This window comes from Panthera leo, chromosome F3 (genome assembly GCF_018350215.1).
Source record: "Panthera leo isolate Ple1 chromosome F3, P.leo_Ple1_pat1.1, whole genome shotgun sequence".
Taxonomy (NCBI): domain Eukaryota; kingdom Metazoa; phylum Chordata; class Mammalia; order Carnivora; family Felidae; genus Panthera; species Panthera leo.
Window position 1 is genome coordinate 4942874 of NC_056696.1, and position 25389 is coordinate 4968262.

Genomic DNA, 25389 nt, shown 5'->3' on the forward strand with positions numbered 1-25389 from the left:
AAAAATGATACTTCTTTCAAAACTTTGATGTGAGCTGGTCCAGTGCTAGGAGTGGACTTATGAAGTGATTATGGAAGAGATGGCCCCCACCAGAACTTAGGAGTCTGAAGCAAGAGTAGCTGCCTGTAAACTCGGTCTTCAGAGAGAGTTCTCTACCCCAGCATAAATGAGCCTTTTCTAGCAAGAATAGCTATAATTTGTAGAAGTGTTAAAAACCTACTTCCAGCTATAAAAGTACTGAAATATCCAGGGCATAGCAAGGCGACCATTCTGCCCTGTGATATGATGTGTGATCGTGAAAAGTAATGGAAGTGGAATAAGGCATTGTAAAGACATTGCTCTAATGAACACAGTTCTGTTTGGCAGCCTTTTTTCCGGCCAGCAAATTATATTACTCTTGGTAGGACATTGATAATGTCTTCAGAAAATAGCTTGTAAGAGTGGAGTTACTCAGTGATGGGATTTTTGAAGACAACGTAATTTGGCATTTCTCAATTTTCTTTGATTTTTCACAGAGAAAATGGAAGCCTGTGATAAATATTTTCTACAAATGGCATCTGAAATGGAAACAGCTGGTAGCAGCAGTATTCTGCCATTTATTTGGATGCTGGATTTCAGGTTTTCCATGTAAGACAACCATGCTGGCACATCCGTTGGCTTCACATTTTTCCAACACTGTTCTTTCCAGTTAAGTGATGAATCTGGTTTCACCTGTGGGGTCCCGGTGGTGAGTGGTAATGCCAGCCTGCAGGCAAGTTTGTACCCAGTGGAATCAGTTGTGTATTAAGGGCTGTTGGGAACTGATTGGAGATGTTTTAGTCATACTCTAAGAAGTTAACAAAGTGCACAGAGCTAATCTAAGGCAAAACGGTATCTAATCGTTTGGTGGTGAGGCTTACTGAGATAGACTGGAACGAGACTAGATTCAGGAAACAGTTGCCGGGCTCTGATCTCAGCGCCTCCATTTACTGGCTACACCACTTTGAGAAACTCACACAGCCTCTCAGAACCTTGGCATCTACATCCGTACATCTGTATAAAGATCATAAACTGCACAGTTGTAATTATTTATCGATGAAATTGTAGATGTGAAATTGCTTTGTTGTACACAAGGAGTTGTGAGTATAGTCTTTGTTGCCTTGTTCCCTGACACCCTTCCATAGCCTTCTTTGCATCTTAGAGCTCTGTTGCCACTATTGGCCCCAACACCAACACCAATCTCAACTCGATGCTTATTCTTACAGAGTTCTTTTCTCTACAGATAACACAAACCTTGGCAGCCTCTGCCTTGGGCCCTTAGAACACTCGCCATCTAGATGCTCACTCTTGGGATGTTCCCTCTCAGCACCAAGCTGTCATGCTTTGAGAAGCTGTGTGGAGAAGCCACATAAGTACTCTGGTCACAAGTCCCTGCTTGAGCTTCTCCGTCAGCCATTCCAGTTCAGGTGCCAGAAGGAGAATGAGGAAACCAACTTAGTATCTTGGTGTCATCAGGTATATCCTCTGACCCAGTCGTTCCAGCCCCCAGCTGTTCAGAGACACCTCTGGCCATTCAGTCATCCCAGCCCCACATATTATAAGCAGAGACCTCCCTGTTATGCCCTTTCTTAATTTCTCATGCACAAAATATGTGAGCATAACAAAATGGTTATTTTTATACCATTACATTTTGGAATGGTTTATTATACAGCAGTAGACAGTTCGAATGTTGAACAAATGTGTCATCCATAGACACTTAGATACTCTTCCTAGGTTACTTCCATACGAGCTTTGCCAGGGTACAGTGGAAACCTGGGATCAAGGAGGACAAGTGGTACGTGATCATGCCAAGAGCGAGGAAGAGAACTAGGGTTTGCTACTGAGTCTTTATTACCGTTCTTCCACAGACATGCTTGAAATCAGATGGTGTGAATCCGCCAATTTTCTTCTTTTTTCACAATCATGTTAGCTATTCCAGCTTCTTTACCTTTTGTTTAAGTTTTAGAATAACCTTGGCTATATCTACAAAAACTCTTACTGGGATTTTTATAGGAATTGCATTTAATGTATAGATCAATTTGAGGAGAATTGACAGCTTTGCTGTATTGAGTGATCTAGACCATGAACACAGCATTTTTTTTTTTTTAGATCTTCTTTGATTTCTTTCACCATTGTTTTATAATTTTCAGCCTATAGATGCTATAGATGATATTAATAGATTTATACCTAAGTATTTCATTGTTTATAGGGAAGAGGATTATAAGTGGTATTGTATCTTTAATTTTGGTTTTTGTGTGTTCATTGCTAGTATGTACGTATGTGATTAATTTTTGTGTGTTGAGTTTATATCCTGTGACTTTACTGATTTTATGTATTAGTTCTGGGAATGATTTTGTAAATTCCTTGGGATTTCCTTTTTTTTTTTTTAATGTTTATTTATTTTTGAGAGAGAGAGAGACAGAGCATGAATGGGGGAGGGGCAGAGAGAGAGGGAGACACAGAATCGGAAGCAGGCTCCAGGCTCTGAGCCATCAGCCCAGAGCCCGACGCGGGGCTCGAACTCACGAACCGTGAGATCGTGACCTGAGCTGAAGTCGGACGCTCAACCGACTGAGCCACCCAGGCGCCCCTCCTTGGGATTTTCTACATAGGTGATTATGTCTCTGCAAACCTGTTTTTCTTTTCTTCTTGCACTGGCTAGTACTTCTAGTACTATGTTGAATTCAACAGTAGACTTCCTTGCCTTTTCCCCAATTTTAGTGAGAAAGTATTCAGTATTAGTGTTTGCCAACACTATATATTTTGTGTTTGCCATATATACTATACGGACATAGTATATAAATTGCCCTTGGCCCAGGGCTCTTTGAATCTCATCAGATCTAAAACTGGATGGCAGATTGACAGGCTCAGTGTGCAGCTGGTTCTCATAATCTAGTGGATTTTCCTCAATTGAAAATAGGTGGACTTAAATGGCATCTTTCCTTATCCTGGCTCTCTGGGACATGAACCAGATAAAGTGTAGTGAAAACTGAACACCTCACAATGCACTTTTATCAGGGTTCCTCATATCTCAGCCTCCACTTACCAGTTGTTATTTAGGGCACCTGCTGTTGTCAGTATTCAGGTTAGCACACCTCCTCCTCCTCTCTTGTCCCCTAACCCCATTCTCTACCCTATTTTTCCCCTTAGGAGCTCTAGTCTGTACATGGAATACAGGTCTGAATTGGTTAGGGAGAAAGAGGGATCCAGAATGACTGACTTTACTACAACCCGCCCCCCCCCCCCCCCCAATAATGAATGGACAACCGCACAAGTTCCTGCTTGGTCCAGACTTGCATTTCTGGTCTATGATTGAAGCAGTAGGAAGGAACCTTCCAACACCTTCCAGCAAACAGGCTTACCTACGTGAGGCTTCACTATGCATGTTTAGAGCCAAGTTGTGGCTAAGTACGCTTCCTAGACTCTGGCATCAGGTTGGCTGTTAGTACTAGCTTTAAGTTGTATTGTGATTTTTTATCTATATGTGTATCTAATAGGCATTTTGATAGTAAATTGGGAGCATTCTATCAGAGGTAACTTTTTAGATGCTCTTTGGACTGTGAGTACCCTGACCGATTTTGTCACAGGCAGGCATACTCCCTGCATTAAATAGCAAGCAGATCATTAATTATTCCCTCAGAAGAAAAGTATTGCTAGACGTTTCTTGCAGCCATCAGGTTAAATCCAAATGGTTTTGCTCTTTCTGTACTGTGTTTGAATTCTTGATTCACTTCCCCTTCAACAATGGCAGAATAAACAAGATCCACAGAAGAGGGATCCTTCTTTTTGTGGACATCTACTCCTCCTGATCTCCTCTCCCTTCTTCCTCCCTTTGAAAAACTTCTGTGTATGCACTATTTATGTCTGTGTATAATGTCTGCATTACTGAAAAATGTCAAAATCTTACAAGTTGATAAGCATGAAAAAAGATTAGTCATGGCTGCAGTGGCTCATCTAGAAACAAGATTAAAGGAACTGAAGTAATTTTGGCCTCTTAAGTAGGGATTTGATAATATAGTTAAGTATATAAAATGTCTGTGTATTTCTGTAATTTAAAGGGAGTGATCTATATTTGGGTTCAGAGGGAGGGGTAGAGAAGTAGCCTCCTGTGACTGTTTACAGGATCCCTCCGTTAGCAAAGAAAGCTTTGCATACACAGGTATCAGAAAAATGTATTTTCTCTTACAGACACTGTGGAATTCAGGGAAAACATTGAAAATTTGCATAATACTTAAAAAAAAATTTTATAATGTTTATTTTTGAGGGAGAGAGAGAGAGACAGAGTGTGAGCGGGGGAGGGGCAGAGAGAGGGAGACACAGAATCTGAAGCAGGCTCCAGGCTCCGAGCTGTCAGCACAGAACCTGATGCAGGGCTCGAACTCATGAACCACAAGATTATGACCTGAACCAAAGACAGATATTCAACCAATTGAGCCACCCAGGCACCCTGAAAAAAATTGGTACATTACTTTTTTAAAAAATGATGTATTTTAATGTAAAAAGGCCAGATAGTTTGTTATCACATGAGGAAATAACATGTTTAAAAGAGGAATCCATTTTTTTTTTTTTTTTTGAGAAACTGGGGTATTGTACAAAGATTTTAGAGTCAGTCCCTGATTTAAATTCCACTCACATGACATACTAGCTGTGTGACTTTCAACAAATTATTTAAATTTTTGTGCCCACTTTCCTAATTTGTACATTAGAGGATAATAGCAAGTACCTGGCAGATCGTTGTGCCAATTCCAGAGCATGGAAGCAAGGAAGGTTCCTTGAGCCGAGTGAGGCTTATAGGGTAAAGCTCCCCGTGTGATAGTTTCCTCTGTGTCATGTCGAACGACTGCCTATGGGGAGGGGGGCAGGACTTTTCTGCATGTCCCCAGTACCGTCTGTACTTAGCAGATGACGCAGATCTGATCTGTGGGTAAGGACTCAGCAGTTTTGCCTGGGATCAGTTCACAGTGCCACTGTTTTCTAGCTAGTCCCCTAATCTCTCTGCTGCAGTGTCCTCTGTGGTGAAACCATGATAGTAGTTCCAGGCTCATAGGTAGTTTGACTTTTTAACAGCTTTTTTTGACGCATGATTTACATACCATAAATTCAACAACTCTAAGTGTATACAGCTCTAGGAGTGTTAGAAATTTTGTGCAGTTGTGCAGTGAGCACCACAGTCCAATTTTTAAATATTTCTGTCATCTCCAGGGGCACCTGGGCAGCTCATCAGTTAAGCATCTGATTCCGCTCAGGTCATGATCCCACAGTTGGTGGGTTTGATCCCTGCGTCAGGCTCTGTGCTGACAATTCAGAGCCCAGAGCCTGCTTCGGATTCTGTGTCTCCCTCTCTTCTTTCTCTGCTCCTCCCCTGCTCATGTTCTCTCGCTCCCTCTCTCTCTCAAAACTAAATAAGCATTAAAAATTCTCTTTTAATTTCTGTCATTTCCAGAGATTCCCTTGCACCTGTTTGCAGTTGGTTCCTACCTCCACACCCAGCCCCAGGCCACCACAGTACTACTTTGTGTCTAGAGTTTTGCTTTTTCTAGACATTTCACATAAATAGAATCATAGGTGTGAGGGATAAATCACTATGGTTTTGATCTGCATTTGTCTAATGACTAATGATCTTGAACATCTTTTCAAGTGTTTATTGCCATTCGTATATCTTCTTGGAAGAAATGTCTCTTCACATCCTTTGTCCATTTCAATCAGGTTATTTGTCTCCTGTGTAGCTTTTTAAGGAGTTACCGAAGTGTTTTCCAAAGAGTGTGTCCCATTTGACATTCCCCTAACAATATACAGGAGTTCTGGTTCCTCTGTATCCTTGCCCACACACACACCAAATAATTTTGTCAGTTGCTTTTGGTTCTAGCCATTCTAGTGGGTATATAGTGGTACTGTAAAACACTTCTCTGGTGACTGATTATTTTGAGCACCTCTTCAGGTGCTGACTTGCCATTCATATTTTCTTTATGAAATACTATCAAATATTTTGCCCATTTTGCCACCTTTTTTGTTTAGGTCTTATTATTACTGAGTTGTAAGAGTTCTTCATATATGTTGGTTAGAGGTCTTAGACCTATATTTCACAAATAATTTCACCCACTCTGTAGCTTATTATTATTCTCTGTATCTTTTAGAGAAGACATACTTTTAATTTTTATGAAATCCAGTTTGTCAGTGTTTACTTATTTGGATCGTGTTTTAGTGTCATATATAAGAAATACTTGCCTAACACAAGACAAGATCATGAAGATTTTCTCTTCTGGCTTTTTTGTTTGTTTTGTTTTTAGTTCCATAATTGTATATTTTACACTTAGATTGATAATTCATTTTGAATTAATGGACTCATAAAGGATCTTTGTAAAAGGTATGAAGTTCAGGTCCAGGTTCATTTTTCTTCCGATGGATGACTGAAAAAACTATCCTTACTACTTTGTTTTGTGTCTTTGTCCAAAATACATCGGCCATGTGTATGTGTGTAATTCTATTTTTGAAATATCTGTTGTGTTTCATTTATCTATGTGTCTCTTTGTTAGTACCACACAGTTTCAATTACTGTAGCTTTATAGTAAATCTAAAAACTGGGTTATGTGAGTCCCCCAATTTTATTCTTTTTCAGAGTTGTTTAGACTATTCTGGTGTCTTTAAGTTTTTATGTACATTTCAGAACCGGCTTGTCTATATCTACAAATATCATGTTGGGATTTTTTATTACAACTCTAGTTTTTTATTACACTAATTTTTATTGAGAATAATTTTTATTTCTCCTCAGTTTGAGGAGAATCAACATCTTTACTACATTCACCTTTGCTTTTGAAAGATAGTTTGAAGTATAGATGTTTTGGTTGACTTTGTATTTCTTCCAGCATTATTCTTTTGCATTTTCTATCCATTGTTTGTGATAAGTCAGCTGTTTTCCTATATGTGATGAGGTGCTTTTGTTTTGTTTTTTTTTGCTCCTTTGAGTATTTTCTCTTTAACTTTGAAAAGTTTAATTGCAATATGTTTAGATGAGATTTTCTTTGCATTTATTTTACTTGGAGATAGTTGAGCTTCGTGGATCTATAGGCTAACACTTTGTATTAATTAAATTTTAAATTTGTATTAATTAAATTTTGTGTTAATTACATTTGGGAAGGTTTTGAACATAATTGTTTCTATTTTTCCTGCCCCATTCTCTTTCTTCTGTTTTTGGGATACCCATTACACACGCATTGAAATACCTGACCTTTTCTCCTAGATAGTTGAGTGTTCTTTTTATCTTTTTTCAATTATTTTTCTCTCTGTTCTGCAGATTTGATATTTTGTTGATCTAGTTTACTGATTATTTCTTCTCTCATATCAGCTCCGCCATCGAGCCCCTCTAGCGAACTTTTCATTTCAACTCTAGAATTTATAGTTGGCTCTTTTTTACATTTTTTTTTCCATCAAAACTTCCTCCCACTGCTTTGTTTTTGTTTTTGTTTTACTATTTTCCCTTAATTCTTTGAATATAATTTCATTCCTTGGAAATATTTGTCATAGTTGCTTTAATGATTTTTCTTTCTAAATCTAGTATCTGAGCCCACCTGGAGTCTGTTTCTTTTGACAGCTGTGTTCCTAAGTATGGTTCCCTGTCTTTTACATGCACATTACAAGTTTTCTTTTGCTGCTGTCACAAATTATTACTAGCTCAGTGGCTTATAACAACCCGAATTTATTATCTTACAGTTCTGTCGGTCAGAAGCCAGACCCGGGTCTCACTGGGCTAAAATCAAGAGGTCATCAGGGCTGTGCTCCTTCCTGGGGTTTTATGGGAAAACCTGTTTCCTTACCTTGTCTGGCTTTTGGAGGCTGCTCACATTCCTGGATTCATGGTTTCCTTTCTGAATCTTCAAAGCCAACAACGTACCAACTCTCTGACCCTGCTTTTGCCATCACATCCTTCTCTGCCTACAGCTGGGAACGGGTCTCCGCTTTTACACATTCGTGAGATGAGACTGGACCCACCTGGATAACCTCGGCTATTCTCCCCTCGCAAATTTTTTATAACCTTAATCACATGTGCAAAGTTTGCTTTGCTGTGGAAGGTAACACATTCACGAGCTGTGGAGATTAGATAGTAGCTTTATCTGGGGGCCACTTTGCTTCCTACCACAGCCAGTCTGGAAAAATGTTTTCACTGAAAATCGAACATTTAAGATGACGCATTCTGCATTCCGTTTTATTGTCCTGAAGGCTGGTGGTGGTGGTTTTGTCGTGCAATGTTTTGTAACTTGCCTGGACAGAAACTGTGGAGCGGGCAGTAGACCTTGTTCATGGTCTTGGCTCAGTTCTTTGTTTTTTCTTCCTAGCTCCCTAGAGGTCTCCTCTGTGACCACATAGTCTAGCGTCAGCCAGCGATGTGGACACAGGTGTTGCTCAAACACCTTCAACCTAAAAGGGTCCCCGCTCCTCTGTGTGTGGGCAAGTATATGCATTCAAAGATATAGCTGGCCCTTGTCTCCCTTAGCTGCTACTTTTTGCCAGGCTTTCTTGCATGTCCCTTAAGGTGTGTGCAGTTTCCCAGCTATAGATGATGTGGAGAGCGCGTGTCTGTTCTTCTGGGTACATCGTGGGCGTGGGGAGGATGGTGGGTGGGCATAACCCCAGGCAAGCAGGCCTTAGATCCTTTTCTAACCCTAAGCTCTAGCTGTATTTTTTTTTTCTTAAGAATGAACAATTTTCATAATTTATTGTCTCCCTTTGGTCAATTTCTCATGCCCTGAGTTGTTTTTTGTTTTTTGGGTTTTGTTGGCAATTGTGTCCAGTTTTATAATGTTTTTTTTTGCAGAGAAGACTCTCTGATGACTTCATATCATCATTACCAAAGTTTACGTGCATACGGTTGTTTTAGAATAAATTGAGCTTAAGCAGGTACAGTCCTTAGATCAGGGCCTGATAAGTAGCAAGGGCTCTAACTGGATTTGTTAAAATCATCTTATTGTCATTAGTGACAAAGACAACTAGACAGTCACATTTCCAGTACATCCATTATATCCATTATAATGGTATTATATATATCCATTATAGAGGGTTGTTTTTTTTTTTTTTTTTGGTCTGAGATCTTCTCTCTAGCCTCTTAACTTCTAGAAAGTCCTTTACTGTAGACAAGGTGTCAGCAAGCTTTTTCTATAAAAGGCTAGGTGGTAAGTATTTGAGGCTTTGCAAGCAAAACAGTCAACTACCCAGTTCTGCTGATGCGTCACGAAAGCAGCCTTCAACGGCACATGAAGGAACGGGTGTGGCTGCGTGCCAGTAGAACTGGGAAAACATAGCATAGGTGGGGTCTGGCCTTGGCACCAGAGTTTGCCAATCCCCACTATAGACTCAATTTTCTCACGATTCCGTATCTAAGCAGTGTCAGCTTTTATGCCCTAACAGACTTTTTTCTATTTTATTTTATTTTTTTAATTAACCAGACAAGAGAACGTCTCTGCTTCCCAGCATCACACTCCAGCACCTCCCAACACCTGTGCTGCGGGAGCTTGAGCCTTCTGGGCCTCGGGCTCTTGAGTGCTTGGCATCAGTATCAGCTCTTTTCAACAGAAGTATCAGTCACGTTTCCGGAATTCACGTCCACAACACTTCTGGTGTTGTTAGATACAGACACGCGGGGTTAGAGACACGGACACACAACTTGGAATATTATCAGTGGCAAACTGTGTTTCATCTACTATTCAACACTAGATTATGCAGCTTTTTTATGAGGTTTTAATTTTTCTAAGTACCATTTTTCCCTCCAGACAAGGGTAAGACACGTACATCTTTTAAACCACAGTGCTCCCTTCTTTTTAAAAAAATTTGTTTATTTATTTATTTTGAGAGAGAGCTTGCACACGTGAGCAGAGGAGGGATAGTGAGAGAGGGGGAGAGACAGAGACTCCCAAGCAGACCCCTGCCCAAGGCAGAGCCAGATGCGGGGCTCGAACCCACAAACTGTGAGATCATGACCTGAGCTAAAGTTGGCTGAGCCATCCAGGCGCCCCCAAGACTTTTGAGTTAAATATATCATACATTCCAAAGGTTATATAAAGCATGCATGAACTGTTTAAAGAATCATAAATAGGCATGTAACCACTGTGTGTTCTTCTTGGATATAGAAGGACTTCAGAGCACTTGAATCCTGTTTTCTTTACTACTGAGATGTATGCCCTGATTATTGTATATTTTTGTTACCATGTTTTTAGCTCCCACACAATTACTGTTTCATTTGTCGGTATTCCAAGGTTTGCCCACATTAGACATTCTTTTTGTTCTTCATTCCTACTTGCACTTCAGACCTTTCATCGTGGCTCACTTTTCTTTTTACTTTTTACTTCTTTCTTCACTTTTACTTCTCCAGAAGTATATCCTTTAGAGACTCCTTTTAAGATCTGGTGACAGTCTCAGTTTTTCTTTTTCCAAAAATGTCTCTATTTCATCTTCCTTTTGTTTTGTTAAGACTTTATTTTTTTAGTGTTTGTTTTTGAGAGGGCGGGGAGGGACAGAGAGAGAGGGAGACACAGAAGCTGAAGCAGGTTCCAGGCTCTGAGCTGTCATCACAGAGCCTGACATGAGGCTCGAACTCATGAACTGTGAGATCATGACCTTAGCCAAAGTCGGATGCTTAACTGACTGAGCCACCCAAGTGCCCCGAGACTTTATTTTTATAGCAGTTTTAGGTTCAAAGCAAAATTGAGTGGAAGGTACAGAGATTTCCCATATATTCCCTACCCCCACATTTGCACAGCCTCCTGCATTATGGACATTTCCCACCAGAGTGGTTCATTTGTTACAACACTGACACAGCATTGTCACCCAAAGTCCATACTTTACATTAGGGTTCACCCTTGGTGGCATACATTTTATGAATATGGACAAATGTATAATGACATGTGTCCATCACGATGGTATCCTATAGAGTATTTTCACTGCTCTAAAAAGCCTCTGTTCTCCACCTGTTTGTCCTTCTCCAACTCCCTAACCCTGGAAGTCACCGATTTTTTTTTTTTAATTGTCTCCATAGTTTTGCCTTTTCCAGAATGTCCTACCATTGAAATGTAGCCTTTTCAGATTGGTTTCTTTCCCTTAGTAATACTCATTTAAAGTTGTCCATGTCTTTTCAGAAAGTAACAGGTCATTTGTTTTCAGTAACAGATAATAGTCCCTTATCTGAATGGACCACTGTTTATTTATCCATTCATCTACTGACAGACACCTTGCTTGCTTCTGCGTTTTGGCAGTGATGAATAAAGCTGCTGTAAGTTTATGTATGTGTTTGTGTGCACATAAGTTTTCCACCACTTTGAGTAAATACCAAGGAACCTGATTCCTAGATCCTATGGTTGAGTTTATTTGGTATGTTTAGTTTTAGAAGAAACCACCACACTGTCTTCCAGAGTGGCCGCACCATGTTGCATTCCCACCAGCAGTGAAGGAGAGTTCCTGTTGCTCCACATCCTCGCCAGCATTTGGTGGTGTCAGTGTTCTGGATTTGGGCCCTTCTAAAATGTGTGCAGTGGTATCTCCCTGTTGTTTTAGTTTGCATTTCCCTGCTGACGTAATGAAAGCATCTTTTCATGTGCTTAGTTGCCATCTGTATCTCTTTTTCAGTAAGGTGTCTGTTCAGGTCTTTGGCCCATTTTTGTAGTTTTTGTTGTTGTTGTTGTTGAATTTTAAGAGTTCTTTGTATATTTAGGATAATAGTCCTTTATCAGATGTGTCTTTTGTAAATATTTTCTCTTAGTCTGTGTGGCTTACCTATCCATTCTCTTGACACTGTGTTTGCAGAGCACAAGTTTTCAGTTTTCCAGATTATCAGTTAATTCTTTCTTGGATTGTGTCTTCAGTGTTGTATCTGAAAATATAGCACAAGCCTATCTTCTAGCAGTTTCACGGCTTGGATTTTCCATCCATCCGTCCATCCATCCATCCATCCATCCATTCATTCATTCTTGTTTGTTTATTTATTGAGAGAGAGACCGCGCATGCAAGTGAGCAGGTGAGGAGCAGAGAGAGAGGGAGAGAGAGAAAATCCCAAGGAGGCTCCTCACTCTGTGCTGAGCCTGATGCCGGGCTCTATCTCATGAAGCATGAGATCATGACCTGAGCCAAAATCAAAAGTCAGATGCTCCACCGGCTGAGTCACCCAGGTGCCCCTTGCATTTTACATGTAGGTCTGTGATCCATTTTAAGTTCATTTTTGTGAAGGACATAAGACCCGTGTTTGCATTCACTTTTTGCAATGTGTGTGTTCAGCTGTTTCTGCACCATTTGTTGAAAAAACCTGACTTTGTTCCACTGTGTGACCTTTTCTCCTTCGTCAAAAATCAGTGGACTGTATTCATGTGGGTCTTTCTGAGTTCCCTATTCTGTTCTGTTGATCTGCTCTTTCTTCAGTACCACACCATCATGATCACTATAGCTTTACAGTAAGCCTTGAAGTTGGGTAGTATCAATCCTCTAGCTTTGTTCTTCTCCAGTGCTGTGGTATTCTGCGTCTTTTTGCCTCCATATAAACTTGGAATCAGTTTATTGATATCCACAGAATAACTTGCTGGGACTTTGATTGGGATCACATTGACTCTATAGAGCAAGTTGGGAAAAACTGACATCTTGACAATATTGAGTCTTCTTATCAACATGGAAAACTTTTCCATTTATTTAGTTATTTGATTTCATTCATCAGAGATTTGTAGCTTTCCTTTAATAGAGCTTATACATATGTCATTAGATCTGTACCTTAGTATTTTATTTTCAGTGCTAATGTCTCATTCTTTTTTAAATAACTTTATTGACATATAATTCATAGAACCATACAATTTGCCCATCAAAAGCATACGGTTCAGAATATTCAAAGATATGTGCAGCTGTCACCACATTAAATTTTAGAACATTTTCATCACCTCAGAAAGTAACCCTGAACCCTTTAGCTGTATATATAGATTCAGGAAAGGTATTTTTGAGGAAATACACTAGATTAGGAATTCTTTGTCCTAGGCACATTGGAGATACTATTCTACTGGCTTGTGGCTTTGTGTTGCCTTACTGTGACTCTTTTGAATGTAGTCTGTCTCCTGCATTTGGCAAGAAGGGAGGATTCTCTGTTGGACCCTGCAGTGTCGGGTTGACACTATGTCCCCCGAGCTCCCCAAAGCAGGTGAAGCCAGAGGCTCTCACGTGCCATAGTTCTGCCATTCTACTTACTTCTCAGGGCTCCCTCTTCACTTAGGTTTTGGCCTGACAATTCTTTACTATCTTGCCAGCATTACATTACTTTTGAGAGTATCTTATCTAGCATTTTACATTGTTTTCTGTGACAGAATGAGAATGGCTACTAAGCCTGCCATATTATCAGAAACAGGATCCAAACTAACTTTCATAAATTTGAACAGGATCAAACAAATCAATTTATGAAAATAAATTTTTTTAAATATTTATTTTGAAGGGGGGAGGGGCAGAGAGAGAGGGAGACAGAGAATCCCAAGCAGGCTCCGTGCTGTCCGCGTACAACCTGATGAGGGGCCTGACCCCATGAACCGCGAGACCATGACCTGAGCTGAAATTAAGAGCTGGGCACTTAACTGACTGAGCCACTCCAGCACCCCTGAAAATAAGTGTTAACATTTCTGCTCACAAGTTTTTTCCTGGGCAGTGATCTCACAATGATGTGACCATCTACGTACTCAGATATTTGGGGGCTTAGGGTATGCATCTGGAACTTTGCAGGTGTGTTTTACTGCGCACGTAAGTGTATAAATAGAGCTTATGCAGGACAAGTACAACTTCGGTAATAAACATCTCGTGGTCATTTTTTCTGAAGGGCTTGATAACTCAGTTATAGTATAATTCAGTCATGCTGGCTGGCCTTTTTGAAATATTTCAAAATATTTGTAAATATTTCACACCCTACAAGAGGGTGATATGAAGTGTGCAAAGGCCAGGCGAAGGGCAGCACTGTCACCATTATGAGCACTAAAGGACATTATTCACATACAACAGAGGACCGCCCTGCCGGCCTGGAGGACTCCCGCCAGTCCAGACCACTGTGCCACATGCAGCGCCAGCTCTGGGGACAGGCCCAGGAGGTCTCCCTGCTGCTGGCCAAACCACCAAGGGCTCCAGGCTGCGCGTGAGCGGGTCTGGCCAGTGGGTGAGAAAATCGATGCACAGATCCAGAATTAAACGAAAATAGTTGAACACAATTTGAAAGTTACAAATAGGGGCGCCTGGGTGGCTCAGTCGGTTGAGCGCCGACTTCGGCTCAGGTCACGATCTCGCGGTCCGTGAGTTCGAGCCCCGCATCGGGCCCCTGTGCTGACAGCTCAGAGCCCGGAGCCTGTTTCAGATTCTGTGTCTCCCTCTCTCTGACCCTCCCCCATTCATGCTCTGTCTCTCTCTGTCCCAAAAATGAATAAAAACGTAAAAAAAAAAAAAAAAAATTTAAAGAAAGTTACAAATAAGATGTGGGCAGTGTCTTCTTGGTTCACTTTTCAAGAAGAAGACGAAAACACAAACTTTCAGGTTCAAAATTGGACACTCAACCCATCTGCAACTAAGTATTTCCTTAGCAAAGGCAGCTCCAAACCACTCACACGGTGGTACCTTCTCAACTACTGCGGTGCCTGCCAGGCTTTTTGGCATTGCTACATTCAGTTTGCATTAAACACACACACACACACACACACACACAAAAAACTACACGCAAACATACAGGTGAGCCAGGTGGGTCTTTGGCTGTTGGGAAATCACTTTTTATGCTACTGGGCTTTTTTTTTTTTAAGCTTTGCAATAAAATCAGGCAATTTTTTTCACCTTGTTTACCTCAATGTGGATGTAAACAGGGCATTCTCATACATTCACTAGCCCGACACTTAATGATACTAGCCTGTGTTTGTACGTAGTTGTGAACATTTCCAAGTGTTCTCCCGTCTCTTGTCTCAGCACCAGGTTAATTGTGATGTGAAGTGGTCACTCAACCAAAACTACTTGGAAGAAGCAAGATCTTAAACCTCATTATCATAACCCCTTCATTCGAATTTATCCACAGTAAAACCTGTGGTCCTGAGCCTGAACTACATGAACATTTAAAATAAACAAAAAGCTCTTTTGCTCTTAACCTGAGTTAGAGATTCTAACAATACAACGTATACTATAAATAGGTCACGTACAAAGAACTATATAAATTTTTAAACTTCCAAGAGTAAGAAAGTCTTGCCCTTTGGGGTGGAAGACTTATTTAGAACTAGAAATACATTCTTTGCATAAGGAAGTGATTCTGCTTACTCATTTGTGTGATGAAATAAACCCAAGAAAAATCAAATGGCAATGAGACAAAATCTCACTATAATGTTAAAAAATGCTGTTGTGTGGTGGAATTATGAGGGGCACATGAGTTTTGTTTTCTCAGACTCAGGTGGTAGGTGGTAGGGGTGTGTGGCAGATGCACCTGTCAGTGGTGTGGAGCCAACGGGATGTATAATAGACAAAGTAGGAGGGGAGGGTTCAGTTGAGGTGAGAACTCAGGATCTTCCTTTTTTTGGACACAAATAAGAACTCATGGCTCTGATCTTCCTGTCACCCACAAAGCTGACCAGTAGAGGTGATGGAGAAGTAAGGATTTATCACCCTGTTGGGGAACAGCGCTTACCCAGACTACCTGTGTAATTAGTTAAGGTCATGGTGAGAAATAGTTCTCGTTCTGAAGTGATTTCTTGGACAGTATGGTCGGTCTTTTCTTTCTTTGGTTTTGTTTCCCAATGTTTTGATCTCTTTTTAAAAAAAAACAAGGACTAAGAACAACACAAAAGTGTTATATCACAAATGAAGCTACCCCACCACAGAAGCATAACTCTCATACAGCAGCTGGTTTAACGTAAGCAGACCCCGAGGAACATCACACACTTTCCTTCTTCTCTGCCTCTTCACGCTTCCTTGTTCCGGCTCCCCGTGAGTTTCCACGTCATTTCTATATAAGGCTTAGAATTCATGAAAAGTCTAGGGGCGCCTGGGTGGTTCAGTCGGTTGAGCGTCCGACTTCGGCTCAGGTCATGATCTCACAGTTTGTGAGTTCGAGCCCCGCGTCGGGCTCTCTGCTGACAGCTCAGAGCCTGGAGCCTGGTTCAGATTCTGTGTCTCCCTCTCTCTCTGCCCCTTCCCTGCTCATACTTTGTCTCTCTCTGTCTCTCAAAAATGAATAAAGGTTAAAAAAAAATTTTTTTTAAACAAAAAAAAAATTAAAAAAAAAAAAAAAGAATTCATGAAAAGTCTAAACTCTTTTGAAACTTGAGGCAGTTACCTACCAGAATCCATAATTCCTGAAAATGAAAAATTAAAACCCAGTGTCCTGTTTTTTATCATGAAAATTGTCAAACATACCCCAAAATAGAACAATATAATGAACCTTCTTCTATCCATCATCCAGATTCAATAATTAGCAAAATTTTGCAACCCTTATTTCTCAGCCCCCTCCTTTTTGTTGAATTATTTTATTCTATTTTGCAGTTTTTAGCATTTCTGAATCTGTTCCTTGCTGTCTTGTTACTTTTGGAAATTTTCGACCATTATGGCTTCATATCTTCTGCCCCAATCCTTTCTTCTCTGATTTGAAATCCCAGTTAACATGTGAGACCCGTGCCCTTTAGTTTCCATTTTATTGCCTCTCTGTGTTTTGCAATGGATATATTCTTTTGACCTGCCTTCCAGTTTACTAATTCTTTCTTTGGCTGTGACATATCTGATGTTAAGCTATTGAGTTCTTGACTCCAGTTTTCTATTTTTCAGTTCCAGAAATTTCATTAAGGATTTTCTTTTTTCTGATTTTCTGGAAAGTTCTTTTTGATTATTTATGTTCTCAAACGTACTTTGTACATTTATTTTAAAGTCTATGAGAACCTAAATATTTGAGTACCTATAGGTCTGTGTTTCATTGTGTGTTCTCAAACGTACTTTGTACATTTACTTTAAAGGCTATGTATGAGAACCTAAATGTTTGAGTACCTATAGGTCTGTGTTTCATTGTGTGTTCTCAAACGTACTTTGTACATTTACTTTAAAGGCTATGTATGAGAACCTAAATATTTGAGTACCTATAGGTCTGTGTTTCATTGTGTGTTCTCAAACGTACTTTGTACATTTACTTTAAAGGCTATGTATGAGAACCTAAATGTTTGAGTACCTATAGGTCTGTGTTTCATTGTCAGTGTTTTTTTTTTCTCTTGGTTTTCAGATGGCTCTTCTCTTTTTGTATGCCTGGTTATAATTTTACTGACTGCAGGACATTGTCAAAAAAATTGGGGGGACTATTTTAGGTTCAGGATGACATCTTACTTCAAAGGGAATTCACTTTTGCTTCTGCAAGTCTGTAGGAACAGATCACAAATCCAATCAGGGTTCAAACTGGTTCAGTCTTTGTGAGGGCTGGTCTGTTTCTGGCTTAGCAGTATTCTTAGACTGTTGCACCCTGAGCCCCGATTTCTGTGTGTCTATATCCCTGAGACTGCCTGAACCTCTGCTCGGCTGTGGAGCTTGTTTTGCCTCTGGTTTCAATTCAGTGGAGGGAAAAGTAGCAACAAATACAAGGATCACCTTCTTGAGCCTCTGTTCTTTTTGCCATTTTACTCTTCCAGATCCCCCTGCCTCAGTGGGTGATACCTTCAAGCAATTTTTTTTTTTTTTGTAATTTTTGTCTAACTTTTCTTGTTTTTAGCAAGGACTTTGGTCTGAAATCAGCTCATCCACCATTGCTGAAAGGAGACATTCTGCTGAAGAAATTTGAATCAAATCTTGGACATTATATCACATCATCCACTCATACTTTAGTTTGCATCTTGGAAAAACACGGACATTTTCTTACATGCCATTTCTTACAGTGTCATTTCATGTTCAGATTTCCTAGATTTTCTCAAATGTTTTTTTTTTTTTTATTTAACTTACTTATTTTGAGAGAGAGGGAGAGCAGGGAAGAGGGTCAGAGAGAGAGAGAGAGAGAGAGAGAGAGAGAGAGGAAATCCCAAGTGGACTCTGTACTATCCATGTGGAGCCCAACGTGGAGCTTGAACTCACGAACCCTGAGACCATGACCGAAATCAAGAGTCAGATGCTTAACCTACTAAGCCACCTAGGAGCCCCAGAAACGTTTTTTTAAATAGTTATTTTGTTTGAGTTCAGATGCACAAGGTCTATATATTACATTTGGTTGTTGTATCTTTTGAGTATCTTTTAATCTAGAGTGTTCTCCTTCCCTGCCATCTTTTTCTTTTCATGCCATAGACCTGCTGAAATTCTGGGTCGAGGTCCTATAGAATTTCCCGTATCTCAGATGTCTGGTTGCTTTTATTTGATCCTCTATCACTTGTTTTTCCTGTGAAACGGAATCTAACTGTATGGGCTTGATGAAATTCGGGGCTGGTTGGTTGGTGGGTTGGTTGGTTTTGGCAAGGATGCTTTTATAGGTAGCGCAGAATGATTCCTGTTGCATGGCATCAGATAGCACGCGGCGTCTGGTTTTTACACTTTAATGACGCTGACGTTGATCAGTGGGTTCTGACGGTGACAGAGTCATCCATCCATTGTAAAATTCTCCATCCTTCCTTGTCCTCCTGGTTTCATCTAGTGATACGTTTTTCCTGCATCAATTATTTTACCAGGAGTTGCAAACTAATGATTTTTCTTATTCCACCACCATTTCACATTTATCAGCCAAAAATCATACACTAGAGCTATTTGATTACTCTGAAATATAATTAAGCTCTTCTTTTAAATCCGGTAATGTCTTTTGCATCAGTTCTAAAACAAAAAAAAAAAAAAATCATCCTGAGCAGTAAATCTTTTCTCCTGCTTTCGATGCCAGAACTACCTGTCGTGGAACAGCATAGTTGGTAATCACATCATGTAGGAAAACTTCGGTGAGACCAGGAACGCAGGTCCTGCCCCCAGGTCTTCTCTGCAGCCTTTTAACTCGAGACCTTTCAGTTGCCTGACTCTCGGCCTCTGCGCAAAATATGGCAGCAAAACCTTGGTGCTCGTGGGTCTGAGTGAAGCTGGTTCGCGTGCTGCCGCGGTTGTCTGCTCGTTTAAACACGTTCCTGCCTATGCACCCACTCACCACGGAAACCCCAAAGGCGGTTTTTCCGTTCTGGGCCCAGCATCCTGGAGCGTGTGATCGCTAGCGTGTACTTCGGAAGAGGGCATTCATAAGGCCGGACAAGTAGAATGCCTGTGGATTTTGTTCCCGTGGATACACTTTGTGTTTCCACCGCGGCATTTCTGTTGTGTCGCGGTCTGCCGCAGCCCTGCGCACCCGGCGAGCCCCCAAGCCCTGCTACGCCAGCCGTGTCAGAGCTTTCTTTTCTGTCCCCCTCACGTGGTCCCACCTCAGGTCCGGCTGCCTCTAGTGTCTCTCATCCAGTTTTGTTTTCCGTCCTGGTGAAATACTCCTGGCCCCGCTGGGTCGTGCCCAGCTGCCGACAAGCTGAAGGCCGAACTTCCTGGCTTTGCGTTTCTGTCTCTGCACAGCCTGGCCGGACCGGTGCGCTCACTGGCCCTTTGTATTTGGCATCTCCCGGGCTGCCGGGGTCTCCCCATGCCCCGCGTGCCTGTCCCGGGAGCCTGTCACCCCTTCCCATCTGGACCAGCTCAAGCCGCTCCCTGGTCACCGAGGGCCCCGCCGCTTCTGGAATCCCATGTCTGTGCCAAGGCAGCTCTCATACTCCTGTGTCATGACTTTATTGGCCTTATTTCTGCAACTGGCCAGTGTCCCCACCAGGGCAGGGACTGCCCTTGGATGTGGCACAGAATGTGGCATCTCACGGGCACCCCGTTCCTTCCCTCTCCCGCTCAGACTCCTGCTTTGGCCCCCACACTGCCACGTGGAAGTCCCCTCATAGTCCCGTTCTCCTCATCCTCTCCAGATGAAACTTTGCTTGGTTTTTTAATACCTTTAAGCAACCAGACCAGGTACCTGTCGTGGCGTAATTATGGGCCACTTTCTCTACCATCACGGAACCAGAGATTTCTTTCCTTCTCCTAACAGACATGACAGACATCCACTTAGTGGAATGATTTTTAGTATAAAATTACTTTTTGGCTTCTAAATTTAATTAGTCCACATTCATAGCAATAAAATAAAATCCCAAGTCCAGCTGTGTTTTTGAGGAAAGTGTCCAGGGCAGTCACCTTCTGATAATGGTGTCCTGTGCATAAGCCTTTTGTCTGGGGATCTTAAAATCTTTTCCACACAAGTAGATACTGATGTTCCTTTTGTAGGGGGTGAGAGGTAAAGTGGTTGATGTCCGGGCATCCTCAAGGGGTAAAGAAAAATCCAAGACCCAGGTGTCTCCTTTGTTTTTCTCCTTCCCTCCCTTCGCGGTTCTTTAAATGAAGCATGGCTGGCCTTCTGTTGATTTAAATACCTCCCTCTCAGGTACTGCTTTATGCTTTTTTAAGAGCATGAATGAGAGGAGTTTGTGTTACATTTAATGTGGGGAAGAGTTGAGGTTCAAGGAGGAGGGATGGTTTGTAGACATGTGCACACCTATCAGAGAGTATCTGTGTCTCCTGGTAAATGTAGCTCATCTCTGTTACACAGTAGAGCTTAAACGTGGGTTCCATGAGTTCACAAGCAAAAAGTGGTTACATAGTGCTTGGCACAGGGAAAGCCCTGTGTGAGTCATGGCCCTCAGGGCAGAATCCATGGTCTCTGGACGAGCAGCATTGGGAGTGCGCCCTCGCTTCTGCTAAGGGTCAGAATGTGCCTCCTTTCTCCGGACCCAGCCAAGCTTGCCCAAATCCTTGGGAGCCGGTTTACATCCTGTCTCCTTCCTCTGGGAAACCTTCCTGGTCCAACCAGCCGTCATCCACCAGTCTCTCTTCATAACTACCGTATTATTCTCTCAATTCAATTCAGCCATCTTGAGCTGAGCATTGCCATGTACTAAGGTAGGTCTCATCCTGGCACTAGATCTCGCCTTCTCCTGTGATATTTTGTAACTGTGGTAGGAATCTTTGTCTGGTGGGATTATTGGGCCTTGGTGGAACAGCTCAGACCTGTACAGCCCCCATCTCCAGGAACAGGCCTGTACATACAGCAGGGGTTCAGTAGACTCTAAGGATAGAGGATATGGGGGGGGGGGGTGCAGTGTGCAGAAATGGTGAGCACGTTTTATTGATACTATAAACTGTTGAATCATACTGACCTAGTACGAGGTCTGGAACGTAGCCCTGAGGTTCCATTCTTCAGTCTGCCACACACCCTCTTCTTTTATGCGGCAAAGAGGTCAGTGTGTATGGAGGTCCTCTGGCAGGACATTGTGGCAAACGCAGATGGGGCCCCGCGATCCAGCTCTGTCATCCAGTGAGGTGATAAATACACAGGTCCCACACGAGAGATGGGCCATGATGAACCTTACAACTGGGATTCCAAGGGCTTTGCAGGGAAAAGGAGGGCACGGGAGCATCTCTGTGGGGAGCCGTGAACGTTCGTTGATTTGTTGACTCAGCTTGAACCAAGTGGCCATCTTCTGCTCCAATGTTCCAGGTGCTGCAGCATCCTGAGAGGTGGACGGTGAAATCGTACCTGGTCTCTCCACCCCCCACCCCTACCCGGCTGGAAACGCACAGGTGCCACCTTGTGTCTCTTCTGCAGTGTTTATTCGACATTCCAGCCCCGTCATCCCGGGAGTCTGTTCCCCCAGCCCCGCACCCTCCACCTGCTCGCACAGCTGACTTTCTCGGTGGCCCCAGTGTGTCCAGCCAGGGTCGGCCGCCCTCTCCTGGGCTCCTGATGGCATGCTGGCTGCAAAGGTGAGAGCTACTCACGCCGTATGCCCTTCTCTTTCTTCCAGGATCTTCTTCCCAGGAAGCCACCCGGTCAGAGGTGTGCAGGTCATGAAGGTCGGCAAGCTGCAGCTGCACCAGGGCATGTTCCCGCAGGCCATGAAGAACCTGAGGCTGGTGAGTGTGCACGTGGAGAGGGAGGCCTGGTGGTGCGGTGCGCTGGGCCACTTGCCGAGTGCACATAGGCACGTGCCTGTACGTGTTTCACAGCCGGCTGCGAAAACACGTGATTTGTGCTGCTCGCCCCTTTCCATGGTAGAAATGTGCCTACCGTGGCTGATTCAGACTCCCCACGGAAAATCAGCCCCCAGAAATCAGGACGGTTTAACGGTCGGCTTTTGCCAACTGGTGCAAACTGGCCTTCAGAGGACCCCTGCACTCGGGCCCCACCCTTCTCCACGCCTCCCCACCCAGTCCCCACAGGACACTGTCCGTAAGCCCCTGTCAGGCTGGCCTCTGGACCACCTGTCTGCAGTCCACCTTTGCAGCCTGCACCCCCTCCAGCCGCCCCTGCCTCTCCATACGGCCAGCGTTCACTGGGCCCCCCGGGGTTGCCCAGGACACCTTGAACCGGTCACACTTAGGTCTTTACCAAGACAATTCCTGTGCCTCAAATGCTGCCCCCCCCACCCCCTCTCCCCCCAACCACTCCCTGGGCTGGCCCAGCTGCAACCTGGTTTTCCCCATGTGCTCCTCTCCGCATGCCGACCCTGCCAGCAGAGTGTTCACCCCACGGTACAGGCACATCTCGGACGCACCGCGGGCCTGCTTCCAAACCACCACAGTAAAGCCAATATTGCAATAAAGAGGGTCCAGTGGACTGTTACCCAGTGTATATAAAAGTTATGTTTACATGATACTATAGTGTATGAGGAATACAACAGCATTATGTCTAAATATATATACATACCTTATTTAAAAATACTTTATTGCTAAACACTCCTAACCATCTGAGCTTCCAGTGAGTTGTGATTTGCCTGCTGCTGGAGGGTCTTGCCTCCCTGTTGGCGGCTGCTGACTGGTCAGGGTGGTGGGGCTGAAGGTTGGGGCAGTTTCTGAAAATAAGACAAGGTCGCCTCATCGATCGACTCTTGCCTTCATGAGCGAATTCTCTGGAACACGCGACGCGGCCTGATCGCATCTGACCCCTGGCGGAACTTCTTTCGGGACTGGAGTCCTGCCTCAGACCCTGCCGCTGCCTTATCGGCTCAGCTGATGTCCTGTTCCGAATCCTCCGTTGTCATTTCAACGATCTGCCCAGCGTCTTCACCGGGAGGACCTTCCACCTCCAGAAACCATGTGCGCATCCGATCAGGTTTGACGAGGAGATGGCAGGCCTTCGGTCCCGTCTGCAGCCCCCACTTCTGACCCCGGTTCCCTTGCTGTTTCCACCACAGCTGCAGGGACTCCCTCCCCTGACGTCTTGAAGGGGCATCTTGAGGGCTGGAACCAACTTCTTCCAAACCCCTGTGAATGCTGGTACTTTGATTTCTTCCCACACACACTAGATCACAAATGTTCCTAGTGGCATCTAGAATAGATGAAATAGAAAGGTGAATCCTTTCCAGAAGGTGTTTGATTTACTCTGCCCAGATCCATCAGAAGAATCACTATCTGTGGCAGCTGTAGCCTAATGAAATGTATTTCTTCCGTAATAAGACTTGAAAGGAAATTCACTATTTGATCCTTGGGCTACAGAATGGATGTCGTGTTAACAGACATGAAACAGCACTAATCTCATTGTCCGTCTCCATCAGCGCTCTTGGGTGCCCAGGTACATTGTCAATGAGCAGTCATGTTTTGAAAGGAATCTTTTTTTTCTAAGTAGTAGGTCAGAATTTCAAGTCACCAGCTGCATTAGCCCCTCACAAGAGAATCAGCCTGTCCTTTGAGGCTTTGAAGCCAGGCACGGACTCCTCTCCAGCCATGAAAGTCCTAGATGGCGCCTTCCAATGTGAGGCTGTTCTGTCTACACTGAGACCTGTTGTTGAGTGTAGCCTCCTCATCAATTGTCTCGGCTGGACCTTCTGGAGAACTTGGTGCAGCTTCTCCATCGGACTTGCTTCCTCACCTTGTACTTTTACGGAGACGGCTTCTTCCCTTCAACCTCGTGACCCAGCCTCTGCCAGCTCAGACTTCTCTTCTGCGGCTTCCTCCCCTCTCTGAACCTTCACAGACTTGAAGGGAGCCAGGGCCCTGCTCTGGGTCAGGCTGTGGCTTAAGGGAATGTCGTGGCTGTTGGCTCTTCCGTCCGGACCACGGACGCTTCGTCCACGTCGGCGGTACGGCTGTTTCGCTGTCTTGTCATTCGTGTGTTCCCCGGAGTAGCAGTTGTAATTTCCTTCAAGAACTTTCCCTTTGCATCCACAGCTTGGCTCGCTGCTTGGTGCACGAGGCCTGGCTTTCTATCAGCTTCAACGTGCCTTCCTCACTCAGCTTCACCATTTCTAGCTTTTAAGGTGAGAGATGTATAACTCTTCCTTTCACCTGAGCACACAGAGGCCACTGTAGGACTATTAATCAGTATATTCAATATAATACGGCCTAATTCCCTGTCTCAGGGAACGGGGAGGCTGGGGTGGGGGCAGCCAGTTGGTGGAGCAGAGCACACAATATTTATTATATACATATTTATTATATGTGTCTTATATGGGCATGGTTTGTGGGGCCCCAAACCAATTACACAATGGTGCCATCAAAGATGTCTGATCACAGATCACATACCAAATGCAATAATAAAGTTGAAATACTGTGAGAATTACCAAAATGTGACACGGAGGCAGGAAGTGAGCAAATGCTCTCGGAAGACGGGCACCCACAGACTTGCTTCACAGCACGGCCACAGACCCTCAGTTAAAAAAACACCACCACGGCACCCGAGAGGCACAGTAAAGCACTAAAATGAGGTATCCTGTAAACAGAATACCTGATGCCCAGGTGACCGTGAGGTCTTTGCAGTTACCTCTGTAACCAGTTCAGGGGCAGACAAGGTACCTGGAACTTAGGAGGGATTCCCTGTTGGGGGAGGGGGGGTGGAGGGAGAGAGGTCAGCACGACGGTGGCAGTAAGTGCCGAGAAACTACATGGGAGAACTGGGTCTGTGTTGGAAGACAGGAAAGGGTGAGGTTTATTTTCACCCTCTTGATGAGGCTCCTGTGCCGCTGGCTCTCTGGTCCTGGCCTTTCCACCCCAGCAGAGAGCTCCTCTCCCCCAAACCATGGCTTCCGAACAGTCCATTGAGCGTCTGACGTCAGCTCAGGTCATGATCTCGCGGTTGGGTTCATGAGTTCAAGCCCCACCTTGGGCTCTGTGCCGTCAGCCTGTCAGTGCAGAGCCCAGTTCCAATCCTCTGCCCCTCCCCACTTACACTCTTCCAAAAATAAATATTTAAAAAGAAAGAAAAAGAAGAGAAACAAAGGAGTCATGGCACGGAGGCATGCAGGAGCCTGTCTAGAGTCATACTGACGTGGAGCCCGCTCTAGGTTCTTCAACTAGGAGATTGATGGAATTCTTGTATGAATCTGAGTAAGGCCCAGCGTT

General features: G+C 43.4%; 1 protein-coding gene across 6 annotated transcripts in view; it reads left to right on the forward strand.

Moving 5' to 3' along the window:
* Positions 1 to 25389, forward strand: part of SMYD3 (SET and MYND domain containing 3) — a 690952-nt gene that overhangs the window by 657060 nt on the left and 8503 nt on the right. For all 6 annotated transcript variants that reach the window (XM_042924637.1, XM_042924644.1, XM_042924642.1 and 3 more), the window contains one exon: positions 21858 to 21966. In XM_042924637.1, coding sequence (XP_042780571.1) covers positions 21858 to 21966 — 109 coding nt within the window. The remainder of the gene's footprint in view (positions 1 to 21857; positions 21967 to 25389) is intronic.